This window comes from Coptis chinensis, chromosome 8 (assembly GCF_015680905.1).
Source record: "Coptis chinensis isolate HL-2020 chromosome 8, ASM1568090v1, whole genome shotgun sequence".
NCBI lineage: Eukaryota > Viridiplantae > Streptophyta > Magnoliopsida > Ranunculales > Ranunculaceae > Coptis > Coptis chinensis.
The window spans coordinates 57,929,042-57,954,668 of NC_141463.1; the positions used below are offsets into that span (position 1 = coordinate 57,929,042).

Consider the following 25,627-nt stretch of genomic DNA (forward strand, 5'->3'; position numbering starts at 1 on the left):
AGAAAATTATATATACATAAAGAAGAAAATATGGAAGCCCACTTACCCAAATTAACTACTCAGATAAGTTATTGGATAAAGTCGATGAATTCAAGACAAAGTTCATCTATTTCAGTGGTATAACTCTTCTTACTAGAGAACTCCAATACCTGTTCGACAAAAAATATATTATAAATATTATGAAAATGAATAATACAAACAATGCATTACCTACCATATTTACACATGCACCAATTTATAAACTAGCTAAGACTATATGAAAAATAAGGTTACTTTACAGTCACCTTCTTTTTGAGTGGAGGACCAAGATCTTCTACTAAATCTCATATAAAGTGCAATACATAATATCCACATACAATCCCCCCTTGTTGTTATGGGCACTATACATAATTAATACTTGTATTAACACATACACAAATTGGAAGATACTTTGTATTGTATTCCAAAGAAACTAAGCTTACTGTCACATAGTTCGAATTTGGATTTGGATTCATCTTTCTCTTCCTTTGGACATATTTAATGTCTTGATCACACTGAAAATGCATTTATTTCATTCTCATTATTTTCAAGATAGAATCAAATATACAATGAAAAATACAATAAATAAAGACTAAACTCACGTGTTTACTAATAATTTAAAAGCTGGATCCGACAGCCCTCGAAAATCTTTTAAAGAGTCCAACCAATACATTTCCATTGACGATATGTCAAGAACCATTAAGACCCAATGCCCCGTACATGACCAGTTATGTGGATACAAATCCAATTAAGTACTTTTAATTATATAACCAATCGAAAAAAAATAAATAAAAATAAAAATAAAATAATTTTAATTATATGAAAATAATGTATATGTACTGCAAATGTATAAGCACAGTTACCCTGTGTTGAAAGGAATTAAAAGCACACGATCACCGTGTTCTTCAGCCAATGCCAATCTATCGTCTTGGTAACAAATAAGCAAAACAAAGACAACATTATCTAGTAACAAATTTGACGCAAACATTTAATCAACCTTTTTAATTAAGAAAATATTTTTTTACCTTCCCATTTTTAGCTTTAAGTTTTTCGGAATCAACAATGCTCTTTCCGTTGTCTATTTTTGACTATACGACGAAGTGTATATCAAGTTAGTATATGTGTGAAGCACTTGGAATAAAGGAATGAAAAAAGCTACATATCATTCCCTGCATTTACTATACCAATGAGTATAACATGGTTGAGGCAACTATAAAATAAACTTACCTTCCCATCTTTAGCTTTAAGTTTTTCGGAATCCACAATGCTCTTTCCATTGTCTATTTTTGACTATACGACGAAGTGTACATCAAGTTAGTATATGTGAAGCACTTGGAATAAAGGAATGAAAAAAACTACGTATCATTCCCTGCATTTACTATACCACAATAAGTATAACATGGTTAAAGCAACTATAGGATGAACTTACTTGTACATTTTTCGACTTAAGTTTTACTGAAGTCACACCTCTTTTTTGTTGACCACCATCTTTTCTCTATACATTTAATATGAGTTTAGTTAAAGAGAACACTTGAAATGTGTAGAAAATCAGAAATACAAATTTAAAAGCCAAAAAACTTACCTGCTTAGACTTGGCAATCACCTGCTGCCTATTATCACTTTTGGCACTATTGGATTCCACATTTTCTAATGGCAGCGAGTTGACGAGTTTTGGTCCTTGCTTGAGCAACTCGCTCAACAGTTCTGTCATCGCTGGTGAATTAGTCTCACCTTGTTCTTTAAGCTCATGTAGCACCAAAATTTTCAACTTCTCATTTTGAGCTTCTTTATCTTTCAACTTCACTTCCAAATCCTCGTGATATTTCTTTGATCTTTTATTAGGAAAATTGAAGTACATAGTGGGAGTGGTATATTGTCCACCTGCCCTGACTCGACCACTAGGCTCTAGAGTTCCCAATGCCATAACAAGTATGTCATTCTTTCCTTCCGTTGCCAAAACCCCCTCCTCTACCTTATTTTTCAGCTCCTCCTGCAAAAATAGATAAGAATCCAATATTTCTGTCAGTACAAAGGAAACTAGGAAACTACAGTAGAGATGGTTTTGAATATGATGGAAGGATCAAAAAGAAATAACAGTTGAATGATAATGATTGAGCATGTCATTAATACTAACTTGTGATGGAGGATTGGAATTATGCTACATCACAAGTTATTTCTCCTCACTTCTAAACATACCAGAGGCCAATAATCCAATCCTTACATTGAGCATGTCGTATATTATTTTCTTCCTATTGATCAAGAGATTAGACAAACAGTTTGTAAAGAGCTGGACTAACCTGAAGAAAGAAAATTGTGAAGTATTGCTATATTGGTCCTCTTCATATCCAACCATGCATGAAAACTGTGCATGCTACACCCCTACACTTCACGATTAGATATTCCCTTAACAAGAGCCCAAACTCAACTGAGGCCCTAAGTCTAATTTACAGACAAGCTGTTAATAATCATAATCATCTGAAAACATGCAAACTAGAGGAGGGGGGGGTGATCTAGGACAGAGAATGGAATCTCCTACTTGTAATAACTTTCATCCATGGACAGGTGTAATATATATTAATTGCGAAAATAACAGTCAAATTGTCCAAGGACATTCTTCTCTCTGTGGGTGGATGCAAAGAATTCAATAAACCCCAAGTGATATCTTATATTGACAACAAACTTGTTAGTCCTACACACTGAGTACTGACAAATTTGGTGGCTATCACAAGAAACTTGCCCAATTTATTTACCAACATTCAGAAGCGCAAAGATAAGTTTCTACACAACTTACGAATTTAAGATCAGGACTGTCAAACTAAGCAATCATTGCATAACAAAATGGAGCAGAAAACAGTATGTAGTTTACTGTTATAATCTAAAAACGGAAAATAATTAAGTTCAAGGAGATTCCATCCAGAATAAGGAAGGAACTTGGAATTTAACTCGAAACTTTCTAGGAAGAAGGGGAAGACAATGAGCAACAAGGATAAAGCATTCTAATACTTCCCTTCTACATAGAGGGACATCTCTCTAACAGACACATAAATTAAGGATGTAAAAGGACATCTCTCGAATACAAAACTGTAGAGTAAATGTACGACAGTCACACCACTAGAGCATTCTAATACAAAACTCTAGAGTAAATCAGACAATTAAATAAAAACGAAAAAAAAAATATTATCTTTATTTTCTTGCTCGCAAGAGAGAGGCAGCTGGAAAGAGAACCGGAGAACGAGGGATGGACGAGAGACGCTGGGTGAGAGAGGACGTGCTATAGAACGCAGGTGAGAATTTGGGAGGAAGAACGGTGAGGTCTCTTCAGCGGTTTTGCGAGACAACTTTTCTTTTCTGTTTTTTCTTTTGGTTTTTTTCTTTTTTAACCCTAAGTGCGAGATGGACTTCAGTTTATTCCCTTTCTATTTCTATTTCTATTTCTATTTCTTTTTCTTTTTCTTTTAAGTTTAGTAAGTTAGTTATTTTGGGGTACCTAAAAATATAGCCGCGCGCCCAAATCACGACTTTGAGTTTCATGGCATACGAAGCAATTACTCGTACCCGTGTCGCTTATTTATTTCTATAATTTGTTAATTTTGTTTTCGATATTTTTATCCCTAAAAGTGACACAACAAGGCAAACCACTAATGTCACGTTAAAATAATGGGACACAAAAAATAAAATTACTTGTGTCACTTTTCCTAGAAGCAACACATTAGCCCTTGTTCCATAAAAAGTAACACATCAAAACTCTGTGTGTCACTTTTTTCTAGTAAGTGACACGAGACAAAAAAAAATAAGTGACACAAAAAGCCCTTCTTTTAGTAGGTAAACTCTTCTATGTGTCTTTTTTTTTTAAAAAAAACCCGAAAAACAGGAATGAAAGTTTATCTCTTTACCTTTCCTATCTCCACTAATTTTTATCTTTTTTTATTTTATCTATTCTTATTATTTTTATTATTATTATTATTTATTGTACTAGGGAAAATAAATAAATAAATAAATAGAGGAGGTGTTATACATTTCTTTCCATTCTGTCAAATTCTCTTTGATTTCATTCATGTGCCACCATATCTATATAGTTGGAAATTGTTTTTATGTGAAGTGGCCAACTTTGATTTCATTCATGTGCCAAATTTTATTTCATTCATGTCTTTATCCAAAGTTCCAGCCAACCCTCTATCACTGCTCTCTCTGTACCTTCCACTATAGCATAACACTCAGCCATGAAGCTTGTTGTCGACTCAATCCCTCGGCTCATAGCAAAAAGTATTTCGCCTTTTTGGTCTCTGTATTCATCTAGAAATGCCACTAGGACCAGGGTGGGTTACCCTTTGAAGAACCATCTGAATTCATCTTAATAAAATGGAGAGGGGGGAAGCCATGTTACATGGGGATAATCATTCATAGGGGATAAACATGCTTAGAATTTAAATTATTAATTCATAAAACAACTAGAATGTGGTTGCAAATGATTAAATATGTGATCAAGAAGCAAAAAGACAGATGACAGAGATATATACATCCAAAAAAAATGTTCAATACGTAGATCTAGATGCGTTAAAAATACTATAATTATGTTCAATCTTAGACAATTGAGATAGTTGCCAATCTATTTCATTAATTCGGTGAAAAGGATAAGTTCGTTAGAGTTTTTATAAGTGACTATATGGAGATCAGAAAGAGACCTTGTGAGCTTGCTCAATAGTCAATAATCTGAGGCAAGTGCTAGTTGACAATGAATCTCACACTGTTTTCCTTATTATTGTTATTATTAATACTATTGCTGGCTAGCTTGCCTGCAATCAGTATGTTTGTTTAATTTGTACTGACCGAAGTTATAAAAAGAGATTTACAAGTAATAGAGGTTACATTTCTTTCCACCTAAATCCGATTTTTAAGCCAGAATATGGGAAAATGGAGGAGGTTGAAATTTTGCCATCAGAAAAAACCAAATAACTTGAGCCCTTAATCAATGGACCTCTTGCTTTGTTTAGATGGAGAGTAATAATCTTTTCCTTATTTCAAAGTACAAGCAAGTGATGCCGAAGGCATAGACAATCTGATTAGCACCCTGGTGGTAATTGGAAAGTACTTGGACTTTAGACCGTGTAAGACAATAATAATCAAATGCTTAATGACTACTTAAAGAATTACGTCGATTAAGACACTGAGAAAGACAAACCACTTGCTAGTCGCTACATTCTTGTGGAAGCATAAAAAACAACAGAGAAACATGAGAACAAAGAAAATAAGACAAAAAAACTCCGATGGAGGGCTGCTAAAAGGAGTTGCGAAAGCGTTACCACATAGGATTTTTAGCATTTTTACCTTGGGCCAGCTAAATATGGCATCTCAAAACCTTAAATTTCATTCCAATGGGCTTTTATGTTTTGAAGTGCAATAGATATGGACGGTACAATTTCTACCGTCCGTCTATTAGTTTGTCAAGTTAATTGAATTGAAATAGATAAGACTGACGACACAATTTTTGCCATCTGTCAAAATTTAACACAAGGACGGCAGAAATTGTGTCGTCCGTCTCCTCAAACTTAATTAGAGCATCTGCTAAACAAGACTACAAATTTGGATGGATTTATCACACAAACCAAATTTAAGACTATTCTAACAGCCCTATTGGAATGGTCATTTGGTGTTTGGGGTGCTATCTAGCCTTTAGCAACCCATATAGCACCCCTAATGTACTTGCTCTCATATCAATTGCAAACCTTGTTAGCAATTCGCCGAATTATCCGCGAATAATTCGTGAATCGAATTTTTGAAGGGCAAAACATATAATTCTTCCGAATGTTTAAAAAATTCGGAATAATTCACAATTTTTTGCCTTGAAATGTATAATATTGATTTTGGCAAATTTTTCAAAAATTCGGGGCTCCAAAATAATAATAATAAAATTAATGAAAATTCAGTTGCGCTTTTGTTATTTTTTATGTACTTTATGTCCTCACTCTTACTTTAAGTCCCCAACTCTTACATTTTTAGTGATAAATTAATCCAAAAGTTTTGTTTCTATACTTTTTGGGCAATATTTAAATTGTCATGTCATGGTGTGTGTATTTTGAAATTTGAACGGTAATTTCAATCCAAGAACAAATAAATGAAGGTGTAGTGGGCAAATATCGTACCTATAAACATGTTCGTTTCGGTATTTTAAAACTCGAGATATTGGCATAAAGGCCAATATCCCAGTAAATCTCGTGGGTGTTTAAATTGTGTTGTAGATAGAAAGCGGGAAACGAGAAAGAAAGGCAGGGGACACGTGTCAAAGATTGACTGGGTCCAAGCCAAATCAGGACACTATATAAAGACTGGAAGAGCATCAGAAAAGACATTCATTCATGATCCAAAAAATCATTGAAAAGAGGAGAGAGAAATAGAGAGGAAGAAAAGAGAGAAATTGTAAACTCTTGTCGCCATTTTAATAAAACAAATATTCACTTCATCTTCTTTGATTATGTTTCCTTCATTCATTTTGTTCTTTGATTCTGTTTCCTTCATTCATTTTGTTTAATAAAACAAATATTCACTTCACATTGGCACCGTCTGTGCATCGAAGACAAGAAAAACTTTGCTTTTCTTTTTCTTCGATCAAGAATCCGAAGTGTTTCTTTGAATTTGAGTGAAAGAGTGTGAAAGAGGAGTGGGAAGTGGATTATAATGGCTCCCAGGAAGAAAGCGAATAGCAAGCGAATGGATAACGATAATCAATCACATAAAAGGAATACAAGAACTTCTGTAAGTAGGAGGTTACAGGAAGAATTATTGAGGGTGAAGTTTCACTTCAAGAAGTATTGAAAAGATTGAAAGAGGCGGAAAGACTGAATGCTGTTTTACTTAAAGAGAACCAAGAGAGGAAAAAGGGAGGTCTAAGTAATGCAGTAAGAGATCTTCATGAGGAAGACGAGGAGGAATGTAGTTCGAAGTCGGGTAGTCATTATACTGGAAAGGAATCAACAAGAAAGGAAAGAGTTGCCGAAGTATCTCCAATATCGGAAATTCCAATACCACAACCTATCACAAAGGAGATGATACAAGAAATGATGATAAAGCAACTGGGAAATCAAGGGCGCGGGAAGACTTCTACATCAATAAGAAAGTTAGCAGATGATGTGAGTAGAAATCCGATACATCAAAGTATTGAGTTGATGCCTGTTCCGCCGAAGTTTAAGTTACCTAAGTTCACACAATATGATGGATCGTCAGATCCGATGGACCATCTTTTTCGCATATCGGCATCAGTTTTCGATATATAAGGGAACTGCATTTTTGGATTCATTGTTATGCAAATCTTTTTCTTCAAGTTTAAAGGGAAAGGTGTTGAAGTGGTTCTATTCTTTACAAGAAGGTTCAATATCAGGTTATAGGGAAATTGAAGAAAATTTTCAGGTTATAGGGAAATTGAAGAAAATTTTCTGACCAACTATGGACATCAGCGAGTGAAACCGAAGCAGGTATCGGCTTTGTTCCAATTAAAGCAGGGAAAGAAGGAATCTCTAAAATGATTCTTATCATGATTCAAGGCAGAGGCGCAGCTGGTAGAACATTTGGATGAGTCTGAAATGACGGCAGTAATGGCCTTTCAGACAGGGCTCATTCCTACGTCCGATATGCACAAGTATATGCTTCGAAAGGAGATTAAGACTCTTAGAGAGCTATATGATAAAGCCAAGAAAGACGAGCAAGTTGAAGAAGGTATTCTATCAGCTTTAGTTCAACCTGTGTTGCAAGTATCTGAGGCAAGCAATTTAGCGAAAGAAGAGACCCATCATAAATCCGAAAAGCGAAAGGCGAATGATTCTTACTCAAAAGATGACGGTCAACCTTCACAAAAGAAGAAGTTCGAAAGATCATTAAGAGAGGAGTTGGATCCATCCAATTATATCGCTATTAATACTACATTAGAGGACATTTTGAGAAGGGTAGGGAAAGAGCCTTATTTCCAACATCCGATTCATAAACCTCGGGAGATAGAAGATAAACATTTCTGTAATTTTCATAAGGTAAAGAATCATGAGACAAACAAATGTCTTCAATTGCTCAGGGAAGTGGATCGATTAATGAGAGATGGAAAGATCAAGGAGTTTAGAGCTGATGCCAGACCAGAGGTGGCGGCGGTGATGAATGATAAACCTTTAGGGGTGATTAACATGATATATATAAGGGAGTTATTCCACAGAAGAAGATCATAAGGGACAAAATTCAGAAGATATCGACAATCAAAGAGGTGTTGGAAGTCAATGTGGAACCAATCCTAGTAGATCCTGCTCTTATATCGGCAAGTATACCTGGAGCTATTATGTTTGTACCCGATGATCTATCGAAGGTAATGTTACCTCATGACAATGCTTTGCTAATCACTTTAAGGATATCAGGGTATGATGTCCAAAAGATATTGGTCGATTGTGGCAGTTCTGTCAATATTTTATTTTGGAAAGCATATACCGGTATCGGATTTGATGAATCCCAATTAAAAGAACCACAGTTCAATTTGTATGGTTGTAATGGAACATCAACAAGACCAGCGGGAGAAATCAAATTGCCAGTAAGGGCAGGCCCACAGACTATTATGACTAAGTTCATAGTCATAAAGCATCATTCAGATCACAATGCTATTTTGGGAAGAAAATGGATACATGCTATCAGAGCAGTTCCGAGCACTTTTTATCAAGTTATCAGATTTCTGACAGCATATGGCCCACACGAGATAAGAGGAGACTAGTTGGAATCCGAGAAGTGCAATTTTGTTACTGTGAAAGGTATGATGAAAGAAAAGAAAGTAGAAACGGGGGGCGTCTCGAAAGTCGCCAGATAGCAATTAATTGAAAATTCATTTCCAAGGTCCGATAGTAAAAGTCGTCAGGAGGATGGTAAGTTTACATCAGAAGTGAAGATAGAGCCTGAGATAATCATAAGTAAGACAATAGAAGAAGTGCAGAAGATCAATATCGGACAGAACAATGAAAGTTGCTTCACTTTTATTGGAACAGAGTTGAGTTCAGAAATCAAGAGTGATTTAATTGAGTTTCTAAAAGAGAATAAAGATGTATTTGCGTGGTCGATGGCTGATCTGCCTGGTATTAACCCTCAGATATGTTCCAATAAATTGAATATGCGAGAAGGAGCAATCCCAGTTCATCAGCGTCATAGAAGGGTTAGGCCGATGTACGCGCAAGCAGTACAAAATGAAATTCATAAAATGCTGGAATATGAAATCATCAAAGAAATCGATAATTCAGAATGGGTTGCAAATATTGTGGTGGTTCCTAAAAAGAATGGCAAGGTTCGTATATGTGTGGATTTCACAGATGTTAATAAGCAATACCCAAAAGATTACTATCCAATGCCTAGAATTGATGAACTGGTGGATAGGGCAGCTGGATTCAAATTATTGAGTTTCTGTGATGGTCATTCCAGGTATTTTCATATTGTTATGTCAATATTAGATCAATTGAAAACAGCATTCGTTGTGGAGGGGGGTCTTTATTGTTTCATTAGAATGCCATTTGGGTTAAAAAATGATGGGGCGACATATCAGCGGTTGGTCGAAAAGATGTTCAAACATCTGATTAAACATATTGTGGAAGTATATATAGATGATATGGTCATCAAATCAAAGAAGGCGTCCAACCATGTTCAAGATTTGAATACGGTGTTCCAGATATTCCGACAGTTTAATATGAAGCTTAACCCTGAGAAATGTACTTTCGGGGTAAGTTTAGGAAAATTCCTCGGATATATTGTCACTAAGCGAGGAATTGATGTTAACCCAGATCAAATTCGAGCTATCCAATAGATGCCTTCACCCAGCACAAGGAAGCAGATTCAAAAGCTTACAGGCAGAATTGCAGCGTTGAATAGGTTTATATCTCGAACATCTGATAGATGTAAACCTTTATTCAAACTATTGAAGAAGAATATAAAATTTGTATGGGATGACAAATGTGAACTCACATTCACCGAGTTAAAAAAGTATCTACAAGAAGTACCAACTTTGATAAAACCAAAAAAAGGAGATACGCTGTTCTTTTACCTTGCAATCTCGGATTTCGCTATAAGTTCAGTACTAGTCAAAGTGGAAGACGAACCTGAGCGGCCTGTGTATTTTCAATCTAAAACAATGTTTGAAGATGAAACTCGATAGTCAATGTTAGAAAAATATGCATTAGCTCTCCTATATTCTACTCAACGGTTAAAACCGTATTTTTAATCCCATTTAGTAGTAGTAATGACAAATCTTCCTTTGAAACAAACTTTAGCTAAGACAGCTAAATCTGGGAGAATGGTGAAGTGGTCAGTTCTTATTGTTGAGTTTGGGATTGAGTATAAGAATAGAGTATCGGAGAAAAGCCAAGTTCTAGCTGATTTTTTAGCAGATTTTCCTACTGAAGATGAAGATTGGAAAGCTGAAGAAGAGAATCTTCTATTGGTACAAGAGACTGATAATGCAATGGATGAGGATGACCCTTGGGTAGATACAAATGGATGGAGGCTCTTTGTAGATGGGTCATCAGGGCAAAAGGGATGCGGTATCGGCGCTGTGCTGATAACCCCAGAAAACCAAAGACTCGAGATAGCAGTTATGTTAGGTTTTCACGCTTCTAATAATGAAGCTGAGTACGAGGCTCTAATAACAGGTTTGGATATGGCTAAATCGTTGAATGTCAAAGACTTATCGGTTTTCAGTGATTCGCAGTTGGTGATAGGCCAGATCAATGGAGGGTATGCAGCAAAATGTGATAACATGATAGATTATCTAAATTTGGTGAGGATGAAGTTCAAGGATTTCAGGAATATTGTTTTTCAGCATCTCGATAGGGTTGAGAATCGACATGCTGATGCATTGGCATATGTGGCTGCAATGCTTGAAAATGAGGAAAGGCGATTGTTGCATATAGGGGTTCAGCAAATTCCGAGTATTAATATAAGGCACACAGAGATAATGGAAATAGATATACTGGGGGCATCATGGATCTGCAATTATGTGATATTTCTATCACAGGGAATATTGCGAGCAAATAAGAATGAGGCTAGAAGGATAAAATGAGGAGCTGAAAGATATCTACTAATAGATGATCAGTTATATCGGAAAAATCCAGGGGGACCACATTTAAAATGTGTATCGGCAGAAGATTCTCAGAAAATTATTGCAGAAATGCATGAAGGAGAATGTGGCAATCATTCGGCAGGAAGATCGTTGGCTTGTAAGATTGCAAGGTAGGGGTATTTTTGGCCACAAATGAGGCGAGATTGTTTGCGATATGCAAAAAAGTGTAGTCAATGTCAGAAACATGGACATGCCATTCATGTGTCAGCAAAGGAATTACACTGTGTTTCGAATCCATGGTCGTTCGTGTTATGGGGGATGGACATTGTAGGGCCTCTCGTACCTAGAAGAGGAAAGAAGAGATTCATCTTAGCAGTAACTGACTACTTCACTAAGTGGGTAGAAGCGATAGCTCTGCAACATGTCAAGGAGCAGGACATTATTGGGTTTTTGTTTGAAAGGGTGGTTTCCCGATATAGGTTGCCGCATGCTATTATGTCGGATAATGGACCTTAATTCATTAGGGGAAAAGTGAAAGATTTTTTAGAATCGTATCAGATCAAGCACTTTACATTGGCACCTTACTATGCTCAAGGAAATGGGCAGGCAAAAGCAACGCATAAGACCATTATGGACAACATCAAAAAGAAGCTGGAAGATAAGAAAAGCTTGTTGGTTGATGAGTTAAATAGTGTGCTGTGGGCAAACAGCACAACCCCTAGAGTAGCAACAGGAGAATCATCATTTACTTTAGCTTATGGGATGGAAGCTGTAACTCCAGCTGAGATGGTAGTGTCGACATCAAGGACAATGCTTGTAGAAAAAGGATTGAATAATCAGGGGATGCAGGCAGAGATCTTAAATTTAGAAGAGAGAAGGCAGCAAGCAATAATGAGGCTTGATTCTTATCATAGGCAGCTCAGAAAAGCATTTAATAAGAAAGTAAAAGAAAAAAGTTTCCAAGAAGGTGACCTAGTGCTGAAAGAGGTTACATAGGTGACAAAAGAAAAAGGAGCTGGGAAGTTATCAGCGAATTGGGAAGGTCCATACATTGTCCACAAAGTGGGAGTAAATGGAGCATATTATCTAAAGAAAGCTGATGATGAATTGTTAGCAAAACCTCAAAATGTCAGTAATCTGAAGGTATTCTATCAATAATGTAAAGGTATTTCTATCAAATTTCATGAGCAATTAAGATGTGTAGCATGAATTTTCAATTCAATATAAAGGGATTCAAGTTTCAAATTTCATTTTTTGTTATATATACAAATATATATGGTGTTAGCATATGGTAAAAATCCGGGTATCGATAGAAATATTGATATCAGGCATATTATCAAAAAGTCCTGATATTGGTAGCAATATTGATATCAGGCATATTATCAAAAAAGTCTTGATATCAGAAACAGAGGTAGATATCAGGCATAAAAAGTCCTGATATTGATAGAAATGTTAATATAAGGCATATTGTTAAAAAGTCCTGATATCAGAAACAAAGGTAGATATCAGGCATAAAAGGTCCTGGTATCGATAGCATATTGATATCAGGCACATCGGCAAAAAATCCTGATGTCAGAAACAATGGCAGATATCAGGCATAAGAAGTCCTGATGTCGATAGAAATGTTGACATTAGGTGTAAGAAGTCCTGATATCAACAGACGTGTTGGTATCAGGCATATTGTCAAAAGTCCTAATATTGACAGAAATGTTGATATTAGGCATAAGAAGTCCTAATATCGGCAGACGTGTTGGTATCGGGCATATTGTCAAAAAGACCTGATATCAAAAACAGTGGCAGATATCAGGCATAAGAAAGTCCTGGGATTGGTAGAAATGTTGATTTCAGGCGTATTGTCAAAAAGACCTGATATAAAAAATAGTGGCAGATATCAGGCATAAGAAAGTCCTCCTGATGTCAAAAACAGGGGCAGATATCAGGCAGAAAAAGATCATAGCTATCAAGCAAGATATCCGTAAAGGACGAGCCATGGAAGATCATTTGATAATAGAGGTATGTGGTAGTCCTTTGATAAAAATAAATTGGCAGACTGATTTAATTCTAAGTATCGCCGATACTATGGTTTTTAGTTGAGGATATCAAAAATTGTATTTTCTTTCTGATTTAATTCTAAGTATCGCCAATACTATGGTTTTTAGTTGAGGATATTGAAAATTGTATTTTCTTTCTGATTTAATTCTAAGTATCGCCGATACTATGGTTTTTAGTTGAGGATATCAAAAATTGTATTTTCTTTCTGATTTAATTCTAAGTATCGCCGATACTATGGTTTTTAGTTGAGGATATTGAAAATTGTATTTTCTTTCTGATTTAATTCTAAGTATCGCCGATACTATTGTTTTTAGTTGAGGATTTCGAAAATTATATTTTCTTTTTTATTTAATTCTAAGTATCGCCGATACTATTTGTTTTTAGTTGAGGATATCGAAAATTGTATTTTCTTTCTGATTTAATTCTAAGTATTGCCGATATAATGCAAGTAGGTGAAAATTACAAATAATGGTGAAGTATCAAAACAAAATATCAATGGAACTAAGAATTTAGAACAGTCAAGAACTATATAGTGTTAGCAAATTACAACTTTGGAGCAAAAAGAGGATAGTTTAAAGAGGATTGTTCAAAAGTGCATCAACATCAGATAAGGTAGCCTCAGTAGGTTGAGTAGCATCAGGTGGAAGCTGCGAGGTGGTATCAACCACAGTAGTTGTATCTCCATCTTCATCATCCGAAAGCATATTGTTCTCCATAAAGATGTTACGGGGAACAAAAGGCTTGCAGATATCCAACTTATCACCAAGGGAATTAACAGCTGCCATGACGTTATTGAATTCAGCATCGGTAGCTTCAGAGGCTTCTGCACTTCTCTGTCTTTCGGCAGTGAAATCATCAATCATTTTCTTCACAAGTTCAGCATGATCAGCCTCTTTATCCGATAACGTTTTCTCGGCTTTCTCAGATTGTTGCTTCATAGAAGCTTTCAGTTGATGAATTTCCTTCTGAAAGCTATTGTTTTCTTGGGATAATCGGTTGAATTCTAATCGCTGAGTAGTCAGAGTTTTTCTAATGCGCCCGATTTCGCATTCTTGCTTATGAAGCAGATCAAATTGAGCCATGGCAAGTGCTTTCGCCTATAAAAATATCCAAAATAGATAAGTACAAAGTAAAAAGATGAGATTGGTATGAAATAAAAGAAGACAAGATATAAGTACCTTCTCCATATGATCGTAAAACTCGGTAAACCGTTCAGAGGAGTCGATGTTGAGAGCAGCAATTTTGTCTTTCGGAAGAATAGAGTTGCTAGCTAAAGCAACACCTAATTCAGTCTTATGAGTATCTTCGAAAAGAGAGGCATTTAAAGGGATATGGCTGCCATCAGCAAGGTAAAATTCAGGTCTGAAAATTTCATTGGCATCGGCTGACGAAAAAGAGTTAAGGTTTTGACCATCGGGAAGACTACTTTCACCCCATGAATGAGTTTTTCTTCTTTTAGAAGAGACATTAGTAGTTGGAGGGGGAAAGGTGGTATTAGGTTGGGATGCAGAGGGAGGGTGATTTTTAGGAGCATTAGGAGGATTGGTAGGGATGGAAGGGGGAGCAAGTTGTTTATCAGCAGCAGAGGGTTTGGAGGAGGGATTCGGTGTTTTCTTTTTCCCTTTCTCAGATAAATAACGACCAGCGTTGGCATTCATCGGCATTTGATGAGCCATGATGTGTACAATAAAAGATGTTGATTAAATATATTTTGCAATATCGGATATTTATAAAAATATTCATAAAAATTATAAACTTCTTTTTTAATATCAGGGAAAAGATTGGGAGTCATGGTACAAGTGTTATCTAGATAATCGTAGAAGCTTTTGGGAAGTTTAGGAGGCAATTCGTGCAAGGCAAAGGAGGATATAATAAAGAGTAGATCGTCTGAGGAATCGTTTAAAGGAGATTGAGGGGGAGTTGGTGACTGACCCATTTTTTGAAGAGCTCGATGTTTGAGAACGTAAAGAGGTGCCCGATAGTGGGAGATATCGGGCAGATGAACAGTAATTTTGGGATTCCCTTCTTTATCGGCACCCATTTTAATATCAACATCGGCTTCAGTTCCTTCTAAAAGCCTTAATACTCTATCAAAATTACCACGAGCTTTGGCAAAATGAGGTAGAAGTACTGAAAAGACGCAAATGAGAGTGAAATTAGATAAGGGGTTGGTTCTAAAGGCTTAAGAAGGAAAACAAAGGAAAAGGGAGGACATACCTGTGGGGTTGAAGACTTGATGTTTCAAAGGGGGATTTGCTGGGCTATCAGAACTTTCCCAGTTACCTAAAACAACAATAGGATACTGGGTCCACTGTTTGTCGCTATTGCGGTTTTTTCTAAGAATACCTTTAATGTTTCAATGGGTATGTTTTTTGGGATAAAAGTATCCGATAATCTTTTCACAGAATCTATAGTGCATAAGAATATCGGATAACCTAATACAGTTAGTAGCATATTTATCGGGAGAAAGGTGGCTGTTATAATAATTACATACAAACATCAGCCACCAGAAGTTACCATTACCCTGACTAGGAGAAATGTCTAAATGGTTCAGTACTTCACGATCAAGGGTAGATAGAGGAAATCTCAAACCAGCAGCGAGTTGGCCGACAGTAATAATGATTTCATTCTTGGTACCGCTCTGGCATTGAGTAAAAGCCCGACTACCATCATAATGTTGTAGATAAAGTGAAGAGGGAATTTGATAGGCGGTTTGAACTAACGATAGATTGGGTTGTTTAATAAAGAAATTGCAAAGACCAGTTCTCCATCGGCTGGACTCTTCTATGGTATCACGTTCAGATTTAGAATCAATGGTTGCAAAAGGATGGCATGGAATACCTTCTACAATATAAGATAGGTCCCATGTAATATGGGGCCGAGAGTTATTGTTCGAAGTCGAAGCGAAGTTTTGACTGAAAGGTCTATCATCAGAAAGAATGTTATCCTATATGGTATCCTCAGAAGGGAGACTAGCATCAGAGATGATATCTTCACTGGCCATTGAAATGGCTATACACAAAGAAGGAAGGACAAAGGTATTTTTAATATCGGCACTTCAATATTTATAATGTTATTAGCTGCATGATATTGTAGTATCGGCAAGGTCGATATAAGTCATTGGAGATACAGATGAATAGAGTTATATTGGAATAAAGTAATATCGGAAATATTGTGATACATGCCGATAGTAAAGCCAGAACAAACAAAAAGATAAAAACAATGGTAGGAATAAAAAGATTCAAACTTTTGTATGTTTAGAAGTTCAAAATAGTAATATATGTCATTACATAAGCATTAGTACACGCAGACATGCAAAATTAAGTGATTCAGATGTAAACAACTAAAGCGAAGATAAAATATCGTATCTATTATTACTAAAGCAAGTATATCAATACATGTGTTAGAAAGGTTAATAAAGTGCAGGATGAAAGAGCATACCTTATGGATTGCAAGAGGGATGAGTTCTGGAAAGTTGAATAAGAAGAAAACCAGAGTTTTTTTTAAAGTGTTTGGAGGCGTACTGAATAAGCTAAAGAGATTATGTGTTTGGGAAGTGTACTGAAGAAGCTAAAGAGGTTTAAATTTATATATTTTTTTAAATATTTGACCGGGTGTTTGTTTGGGCCCGATAGTTTTCATATCCGTTATTTGGTATAATTGCTTCTCGAAAAGTTGAAATTTCAAAAGAAATTTCAAAATTTCGAGAAAGGGCGATGTAGTGGGCAAATATCGTACCTATAAACATGTTCGTTTCAGTATTTTAAAACTCGAGATATTGGCATAAAGGCCAATATCTCGGTAAATCTCGTGGGTGTTTAAATTGTGTTGCAGGTAGAAAGCGGGAAACGAGAAAGAAAGGCAGGGGGCACATGTCAAAGATTGACTGGGTCCAAGCCAAATCAGGACACTATATAAAGACTGGAAGAGCATCAGAAAAGACATTCATTCATGATCCAAAAAATCATTGAAAAGAGGAGAGAGAAATAGAGAGGAAGAAAATAGAGAAATTGTAAACTCTTGTCGCCATTTTAATAAAACAAATATTCACTTCATCTTCTTTGATTCTGTTTCCTTCATTCATTTTGTTGTGTGATCTTAGAGCATAAGTAAGAACGTGTTTTTAGACATCACAGAATATACCTATGTGGACTATTCAATTGGTTTTAATGTTTTTGTAGCTAAATTATTTAGATATGCTTGTTATGTTGTAAACAATGACAACTATTATTAATATTTACTAACATAATATTACGAATTTTTTACTTCCGAATTTTTGCAACCAAACGTTTAAAACGCGTATTAATTAAACACCGCATAATTGACGTATTGTGAATTTTTGACCGTACCGTTTTTTTGAATCACCGAATAATTCTCAAATTATTTCCATACTGAATTTTTGCCATATCCCGAATTGCTAACCAGGATTGCAAAGAGGAACAGATTAAAGAAGCGATCCAAATATTTCCGCTTTCAGAAGAGATTTTATCTACAATTTCATGGTTCATAACGGCAGAGACAAATACCATCATATATCATAATACCAAATTTCCTTAATCAATGATTTGGAACACATGATCCTTCAATTTTCACAACTTTGAAGGGACCGAATGGTTCGATACACATTAGACATGTTATTTTTTTTTTTGGATAAACGGCATCTTAGACATGTTGGCTGCTCCTGAAGGACCCCAAAGCCTTAATTGCTGCCGCTCTTAAGACAAATTGGTGGTAGAAAGCAGCAATAGCAGCGCCAATGAATGGTCCAACCCAGAAGATCCACTGAAAAAAGAGTAAAAGATTTGCATAAGTTTCACCGCATACAAAGCAACTCAAACAACTGATGTACAAATGTACAATCAAATAAACTTGTCTAAATACTTCAGTTCCGGAAATTATTAACAGTGCTGTAAATAAATTGTCCCAGAGGTAAAGAAAAGGGGGAAATGCACCTGATCATCCCATGCCTTATCTGTGTTATAGATCACAGCAGCTCCAAAACTCCTTGCCGGGTTAATACCAGTACCCGTGATTGGAATAGTTGCAAGATGAACCATGAACACGGCGAATCCAATGGGAAGCGGTGCCAAAACCTAAACGACGTAAAACAGTAAAATTCAAGTAAACACTACGTAATAAGCTTAACAGTGACTTTTTTGCTTTAATCTTCGCGGAAGTTTGACAGAATGCTCACAGGGATATGGGAGTCTCTAGCATTTCTCTTGGGATCAGTGGCTGAGAAGACGGTATAAACAAGAACAAAGGTACCAATGATCTCAGCAGCCAATCCAGTCCCTTTACTGTATCCAACTTGCAGCTCATTGGCTCCACCGCCATATCGAACGAAGTAAGACTTCTGAAAAGCCTTCACCAACCCAACACCACATATGGCTCCAAGGCACTGAGCCACCATGTACATCACGGCTCTAATCAGAGACACCTTCCTTGCTAGAAATAGCCCAAATGTCACTGCCGGGTTAATATGTCCTCCTGTACATATTAACACCAAATTCATCACCATGACACCATTTAATTGACGCACTCCATAAAATTTCCACCAATATTCGTAACACATTTATTTTTTAAAAAAAAAGAACGAAAAAAAGTACCCCAAGAACAAAAATATTGCCACTTCGGTTTAGAAAGGACTAGGAGCACCGAGCACAGACGCACAGTTCGCACTTGTCCTCTGCCTTTGTATAATTTGTTTCGGATATTCAATAAAAACATTTTAGAATAAGGAAAAAATATAAAGCATACCTGAAATGCCAGCAGTGCAGTAAACGAGGACGAAAATCATTCCACCAAAGGCCCAAGCAATTCCTAAAACACCAACTCCGCCACACTGATCAGTGTTATTCAAAGTAGGATCGGTTTGGCTCTTGTATCCAATCACAGTTAACACTGTGATGTAAAGGAACAAAAGGGTTGCTATGAATTCAGCTATAAGTGCTCTATAGAAGGACCATTTAGTTAGTTCTTCTATGTCAATTAAAGGTGTTGGAGGTGGATCGTGGTAGTCTTTAGTAGAGAATTCTCCTTTCTCTGCAACCTCAGCATCTTTGCCCATTTCTTGATCACTAGCACTACTGTCAAAAAGACAGAAGGGTGGCTGTGGTTTCTTATGTGTTGTTGGTTGGTGGTGCTTCAGACTGTTGAGGAAAGAAAGGGGGGTTTGAATATTTATGGAGAGATTGAATTAAGAGATTAAGTTAATTAACATAATTTTGCCGCCCATATTACCATGACTAGAATGGTGCACGTGCTATGCACGTTTTTCTATCTCCTCTCATTCTACCATTTCTCTCTCTTCCACGTGTCCATCAAAAGCCCCCAACAACTTTTCTCTCTTTTAGATAGGGGTAAATTAGGTAAATAAATAAAAAATAGAGGGGCAAATAACAAATGACGAAGTAACCAAGAGTTACATAAAAAATTAATAAACTACTGTTGCGGGACTGTAGCTAACAGTCGCGTTCTTTAAAGTATTTTAGATTTGGATTTGCTTCGCTTTCACAGGCCCTACCACATTTGCCACCCCACCCCACCCCACCCCCCTTAATTATTTCTTCTCGCTCTGTCCGTAAGTCACAGTCCCATTTCGTACTTAGAGCAAGGACTTTGGAATATTGAACTTATCTTTAGAATAAGCATGACTAGATCGAATTCATTGCTTAAGTAAGAGAATCCATATGCAGTATGACTTTCCTGTCCAATGACTTTAGATTTATTATTGAAAGGGGAAATAGGAATATATATAACGTACTGCATCACGATTATTTTTTTTTTCTCAAAATATTGCATTATGATGATCATCATCATCTTTGAGAAATTGAGCTCAATAACAACTATATATTTGTGGTCCTATTTATTGTTCCAGTGGTCACGACTCATGACCAGGGATTCTGTGGATGCACTTTCAGAAATCAGAAATTGCTCAATGATAAACCAGTTCATGTTTTTTAGTGGCGACCAGAAATTTCTTCTTTCACATAAGCATGCCAATTTAAAGAGTCATTTCACTCAATTGTAATGGCCAGACTCTCTAACTGGATATATACATATACATTGAAATACTTTAGCAAAAAAAGCTATGGCATTGAAATATACATTTGATCAGTCATTGTTTTCACTATGTACCATCTAGCGAATTTTAGCTTCTAAACAGCTCATGGCATGTCCTGCCACGGCCCCACACCGCCGCCACCTTCTTCCCTAATTAGTCATTCCCAATCATTAATCCGTTTTATATTAGTCAAGATTAGCATGTTAATATTTAACTTTTGTCTTCACCGACCATCATACGCATGTGCAGTATCTTTAGAGATGTGTGGTTATAAGTATTTCCACCTGTCATTTTTTTTGGGGGTTACTTAGACTAAACTCCCTAAATTATATGTACCTGGTTTTTGACTAAATAAACCTCCTATTTCTTAAACAGAATAATTTTGAGGACAAAGCTACTATTTGCAGTACACAAGACAACAAATGCTGATGGGTGAAGTTAGTGCCCCAGAAAACTGTTTATTCCGCTCAAAAAAATGGTTTATGTGCCCGAAAATAGTTTGGACCAATGAAAAATGTTGTTTGTAGACAAGCCTATCCACAAATTCGCTCTAATTCTTAAAACCTTAGACATAAATACCCGTATAAATATCCATAAGTACCTTAGACATCTACAAATGCAACTTCTATATAAAAACTTCTTAAACTTGCACTTATACTTCCACCAAATTTATTCTAGCCCACCCAACACATTCGATTTTACTCAACATTTCAACTCCACCAACTTCTCAATGGTAATTCTAGCTAATATATCAATGGAAAAAAAATTATCTTTTAAATTATTCCTTCAATCGATCTCGTCAGAAAACTATGCACTTATCAATTTGTAGTGGCGACAATATCCTTACAAAATAAAACGAATAAGAATAACAATTTTTTTGAGGTGGTTGGAAGCGATTTCAAATGACTAAGGCTGCAGGTGCCGCCGACTAGTAAAGTCGGTAAAACCTTTGGGTAATTATACCAAAGGTCTGGAGCTCAAACCCCGCTAACATCAGAGTTACTAACTGATCTCATTTAAAACAGGCTTGCTAATAATAAAAAATGACTAAGGCTCATCGGTTTGGTTTTCTTATTATATTATACTATACAAAGATTAATATCTACAAAATGGGAACAATAATGCACATTAGAGATTAATCTTTTTTTCATTGTTGAGCAAATTGTCACAACCCGAATTTCTCAACAATTACAAAGTGAATATTTGAAATATAAATATTTCAAACATCGCTATGTTCAATTATCTAAAAACCCAGGCTATGACGGGGTGGATACAACACATACCAAAACCGAAAACCCACATCATAAAAGAATCAATTTAACAACAATAATCTCCAAAATTTCTCAACCATCACTTTATTAAAAGACTATCTTCCATCCCAATAAAAACATCAAACAAACTCTAAAAAAAAAAGTCTTCAACATCGTATTCTCATGTCATATGAAAATGTAAACTACGTTATTACATCAATCCAATAAGAATCAGACCTAATAAAAGAACTAACGGACTGCTCCAGGCAAGAATCCAAATCACACGCCATGGTTCCACTGTCTTCCACCTATGTTCCCAAGAACACACCCATGTTGCCAGAACAAAGCAAACATGGGTCAGCAAATGGAATTTGCTGGTATGAGTAGACAAACAACATAAATTCATTTCCAGAATTTAATTATCCAACAAACACTTTATATGTACCCATATCTTAATCATTCTCAGCTTGGAAGACAGGTAGTTCCGTCATTTCAACTGACATAGTTTCTTCCCAAGCAAGACTTCCATTCTATTAACTCATTTTAATAACTAAGTAATTGAATGAAATCTTACCGATATCGACTTCTGCATAAGGGTAGGACTGCGTCCCTACACAAAATATTATTAAGTCCTACCCTCCTGCAAACGGAAGTTAGAAATTATAAATAAACATATGTAGACATCCTATCAGTATTCAAATGTAAGTCCAAGCACACCCGTACAATCAAATCAATTTCTCTTATTAATTAATCGGTTACTTTTCTTATACACCCACCTTTTAGCACCTACTCCACGATTTGCACTCCACACATTTGTCAAATCACACATTCCTGTGTGTCTCTATCCCACCGAATACCACAATATCATAGCCATCTCTGGGCTTTCATACACATATTATTTCACAGCCTCTTTGGGCATAAAACTCAAGTCATTCATGGCACATTCAATGAATACCTTAGGTCATTCCCGCCACATTCAAGGAATACCTATCATATCACTAACAGGCCATTCATGGCACATTCAATGAATGCCCTGGGTCATTCCCACCACATTCAAGGAATACCCAACCTTACATTCCCGTACACTCAAGGAATACAACTAACCCGCAAGGCGAATACCTTAGTTCCTCTCTAGGGCAGTCCAAACAATCTGGTCATTCATGACACATTCAATGAATACCCGGGTCATTCATGGCAGTCAATGACTCTTTATAACGCTAACGGGCCATTTATGGCACATTCAATAAATGCCCACCTAGCATATGACATCATCAGTCATAAAATCTCATTTCCAAAACTTGAGGCGTGGAAAGTTCTAAAAGGGTGCGGTAAATTTGTTTACACATTATTGAACTTTATTGCATATATTATTTCAGAGAACGGAGGAGTATCTTGTTTCATGTATTATTGTTTACACGTTATCAATTATATTGATGTCTAAGTGTCATAACGTCGTATATCATAAAAGACTGAAATATCACATAGTAGTTAATACACGTACGCACGTATATATAGAAAGGTCTTAGCCTAAAGTCAAGCACGCTAGTAGCCCTAGACCTATCCTAATAGACCAAATTATAATCCGAGTTAAAAGTCAAACTTGGTCAACTAGTCAACAGTCAACTCTGGTCAACAGTCAACAATCAACCTGCCAAGGGTCAACAGCAGTCAACCAGTCCTAAAGTCAATCTAATCAAAACCCAAAGACTAAGGCCCAAAGTCTAAAACTTAAGCCCATAAGTGAAATCTCAACATAAAACACTCAAGCCCACATATTTATTTCGGCCCAAGCCCAACAACCAAAAAAACCCTCACTGTTCATCTTCCTCTCTCCAGCGCCTCCACCACCACAGCAGCCCAAGTTCCGGCCACCACTCCTCACCTCCTCATCCCCACGATTTCATTCCTAGTCAAAAACCCAAACTACTATACCTATACCATTAACTCTCGATTTCCCCACTTTTCCCAAATCGCATCCGACAGCCATTAATGCTCCTGACAAAGCTTCACCATCACTCAAACACAGGCAACCCATACCAAAACCACTCGGTTTCAAACCCCAACTAAAAACCCAACACTATTATGTAATCAAACTTGATTTCCCCCCACTCCTCACAATCGCATTTGCGTTTTAACGGCCATTAATGCTCCTTCAGAGCTTCAACAGCCCTCACTCCTCACAAATCAATCAACCAACACAACCACAGTATAAAAGTTCAAAGAATATACAATACAAGTTTCAACAATCAATTTCTAACAGTTCAATTTAAATCTTAGAGTTTCAACAGAGTTTAACAATCACTTCAGAGTTTTCAACAGTTCACTTTCAGAGGTTCAACAGAGTTTAACAAATCACTTCACTTTCAGAGTTTCAACATATCAATATGCTAACATTTAACAAGTTTTAACGATACGATGACAGTACCAAGGATAATAACAGAAGAATGAGCAGTAAAAATGTGCGGAAACCGTAGACAGCAAAATTATTTCTTTATACATGTCAAACTCTAGGTTCGGTGAAATAGAAAATAACTACTCACCCGTGATTAGCTCCGACTATCAGCTATCAGAAAAAATCTTCATTTTCCTCTCTCAGTAAAACTTTTTTTTTTCCTCGGTATAAAACTCTCTGTGTTTTTTTTAAAAAAACTCCGTGTGAACTCCTTTTTGTTTTCAAACCCCCCCTAAAACAAGGAAGGAAGGTTTATCTCTTAACCCTACTGGGTTTCCTATTCTTACTAATATCTATCCTATTTTTGTTTTATCTATTATCTATTATCTATTATCCATTATTATTATTATTATTATTATTATTATTATTATGATACTAAGAAAAATAAAAGAAATAGACGGGGTGTTATAATTTACACACCTTAAAAGGATCTCGTCCCGAGATTCACATTAGAGTGTCAGAGAAAAGCTCAGGATGCATCTGTCTTACTTTATCTTCAAGTTCCCAAGTCACATCATTTTCCCTTTCACTCCACTGGACTTTTACTAAGTTTACAATCCTCCTCCTAAGGTGTTTCACATCCCTATCTACTATCGTGATAGGCCTCATTGTAAAAGTTACATCATCGTTCAACTCTAGCTCTGCTGGCTGAACAACCTCGGTAGGATCTTTCACACATTTCCGTAGCATAGACACATGGAAGACATCATGAATCATCGCTAAGTTAGGCGGCAAAGCAAGACGGTACGCCAAACTACTAACAGAGGCTACTATTTCATATGGTCCAATATACCGTGGACTCAACTTTCCTTTAATTTCATGCCAAACCTCATAACTCCTCTCATAGGGGAAACCTTCAAAAACACAAAATCGCCTATAGAAAACTCAACCCGTTTCCTCTTCAAATCTGCATAACTTTTATGCCTACTTTGTGCTGTCTTAATCCTTTCTCTAATTACTTTAATCTGTTCAGATGTCTCTCTCACTATCTCAGGCCCAAGTAATACTCGATCTCCCACGTCTGCCCAACAAGCAGGTGATTGACATGGACGCCCATACAAAGCCTCAAAGGGTGCCATACCGATGCTCGACTGGAAACTGTTATTATATGCAAACTCCACCAAAAGCAAATGCTCCTCCCATCCTCCCCCAAAATCCATTACACAAGACCGTAACATATCTTCTAATATCTTATTCACCCTCTCCGTCTGTCCATCTGTCTGAGGATGATAAGCAGTACTCATCGCCAAACTAGTACTCATAGCACGCTGAAAACTCTTCCAAAACTTGGAAGTGAACAAAGGATCGATCTCGATCTGAAACAATACTCACTGGAATCCCATGTAACTTGACCACTTCCCAAACATACAAGGAAACCAACTTATCTGTATTTCTACGCACGTCAATAGGACTGAAATGAGCAGACTTCGTTAAACGATCAACAATAACCCAAATAGATTCATTATCTCTCCAAGACTTAGGAAAGCCATCAATACAATCCATAGAAATGTGCTCCCATTTCCACATCGATATCTCTAATGGCTGCAATAATCCAGAAGGCCTCTGATGTTGTGCCTTAACCTGCTGACAAGTTAAACACTGAGAAATATATTCGCCGACATCTCTTTTCATCCCTTCCCACCAAAAGGTCCTCTTCAAGTCGTGGTACATCTTCGTTCATCCAGGATGAATTGTAAACCTAGAACGATGAGCTTCATATAATATCTCCT

General features: G+C 36.4%; 3 protein-coding genes across 3 annotated transcripts; 2 read left to right on the forward strand and 1 right to left on the reverse strand.

Moving 5' to 3' along the window:
• The first annotated feature begins 10,258 nt into the window (after positions 1–10,258).
• LOC147482119 (uncharacterized) lies at positions 10,259–11,077 on the forward strand. The gene has a single exon (XM_086579201.1). The coding sequence runs from the start codon at positions 10,259–10,261 to the stop codon at positions 11,075–11,077; it is 819 nt and encodes a 272-aa protein (XP_086435327.1).
• A 108-nt stretch (positions 11,078–11,185) lies between these two features.
• Positions 11,186–12,073, forward strand: LOC147482120 (uncharacterized). Its single transcript, XM_086579202.1, has 2 exons — positions 11,186–11,247; positions 11,602–12,073. Exons 1-2 carry the CDS (start codon positions 11,186–11,188, stop codon positions 12,071–12,073), a joined length of 534 nt encoding a protein of 177 aa, XP_086435328.1.
• Positions 12,074–17,662: 5,589 nt separating this feature from the next.
• On the reverse strand, positions 17,663–19,297 carry LOC147482121 (putative aquaporin PIP2-2). The gene is made up of 4 exons (XM_086577261.1): positions 18,890–19,297; positions 18,324–18,619; positions 18,082–18,222; positions 17,663–17,911 (listed from the first exon to the last, which is right to left on the reverse strand). Exons 1-4 carry the CDS (start codon positions 19,197–19,199, stop codon positions 17,792–17,794), a joined length of 867 nt encoding a protein of 288 aa, XP_086433387.1. The 5' UTR covers positions 19,200–19,297; the 3' UTR covers positions 17,663–17,791.
• Between the last annotated feature and the right edge of the window lie 6,330 nt (positions 19,298–25,627).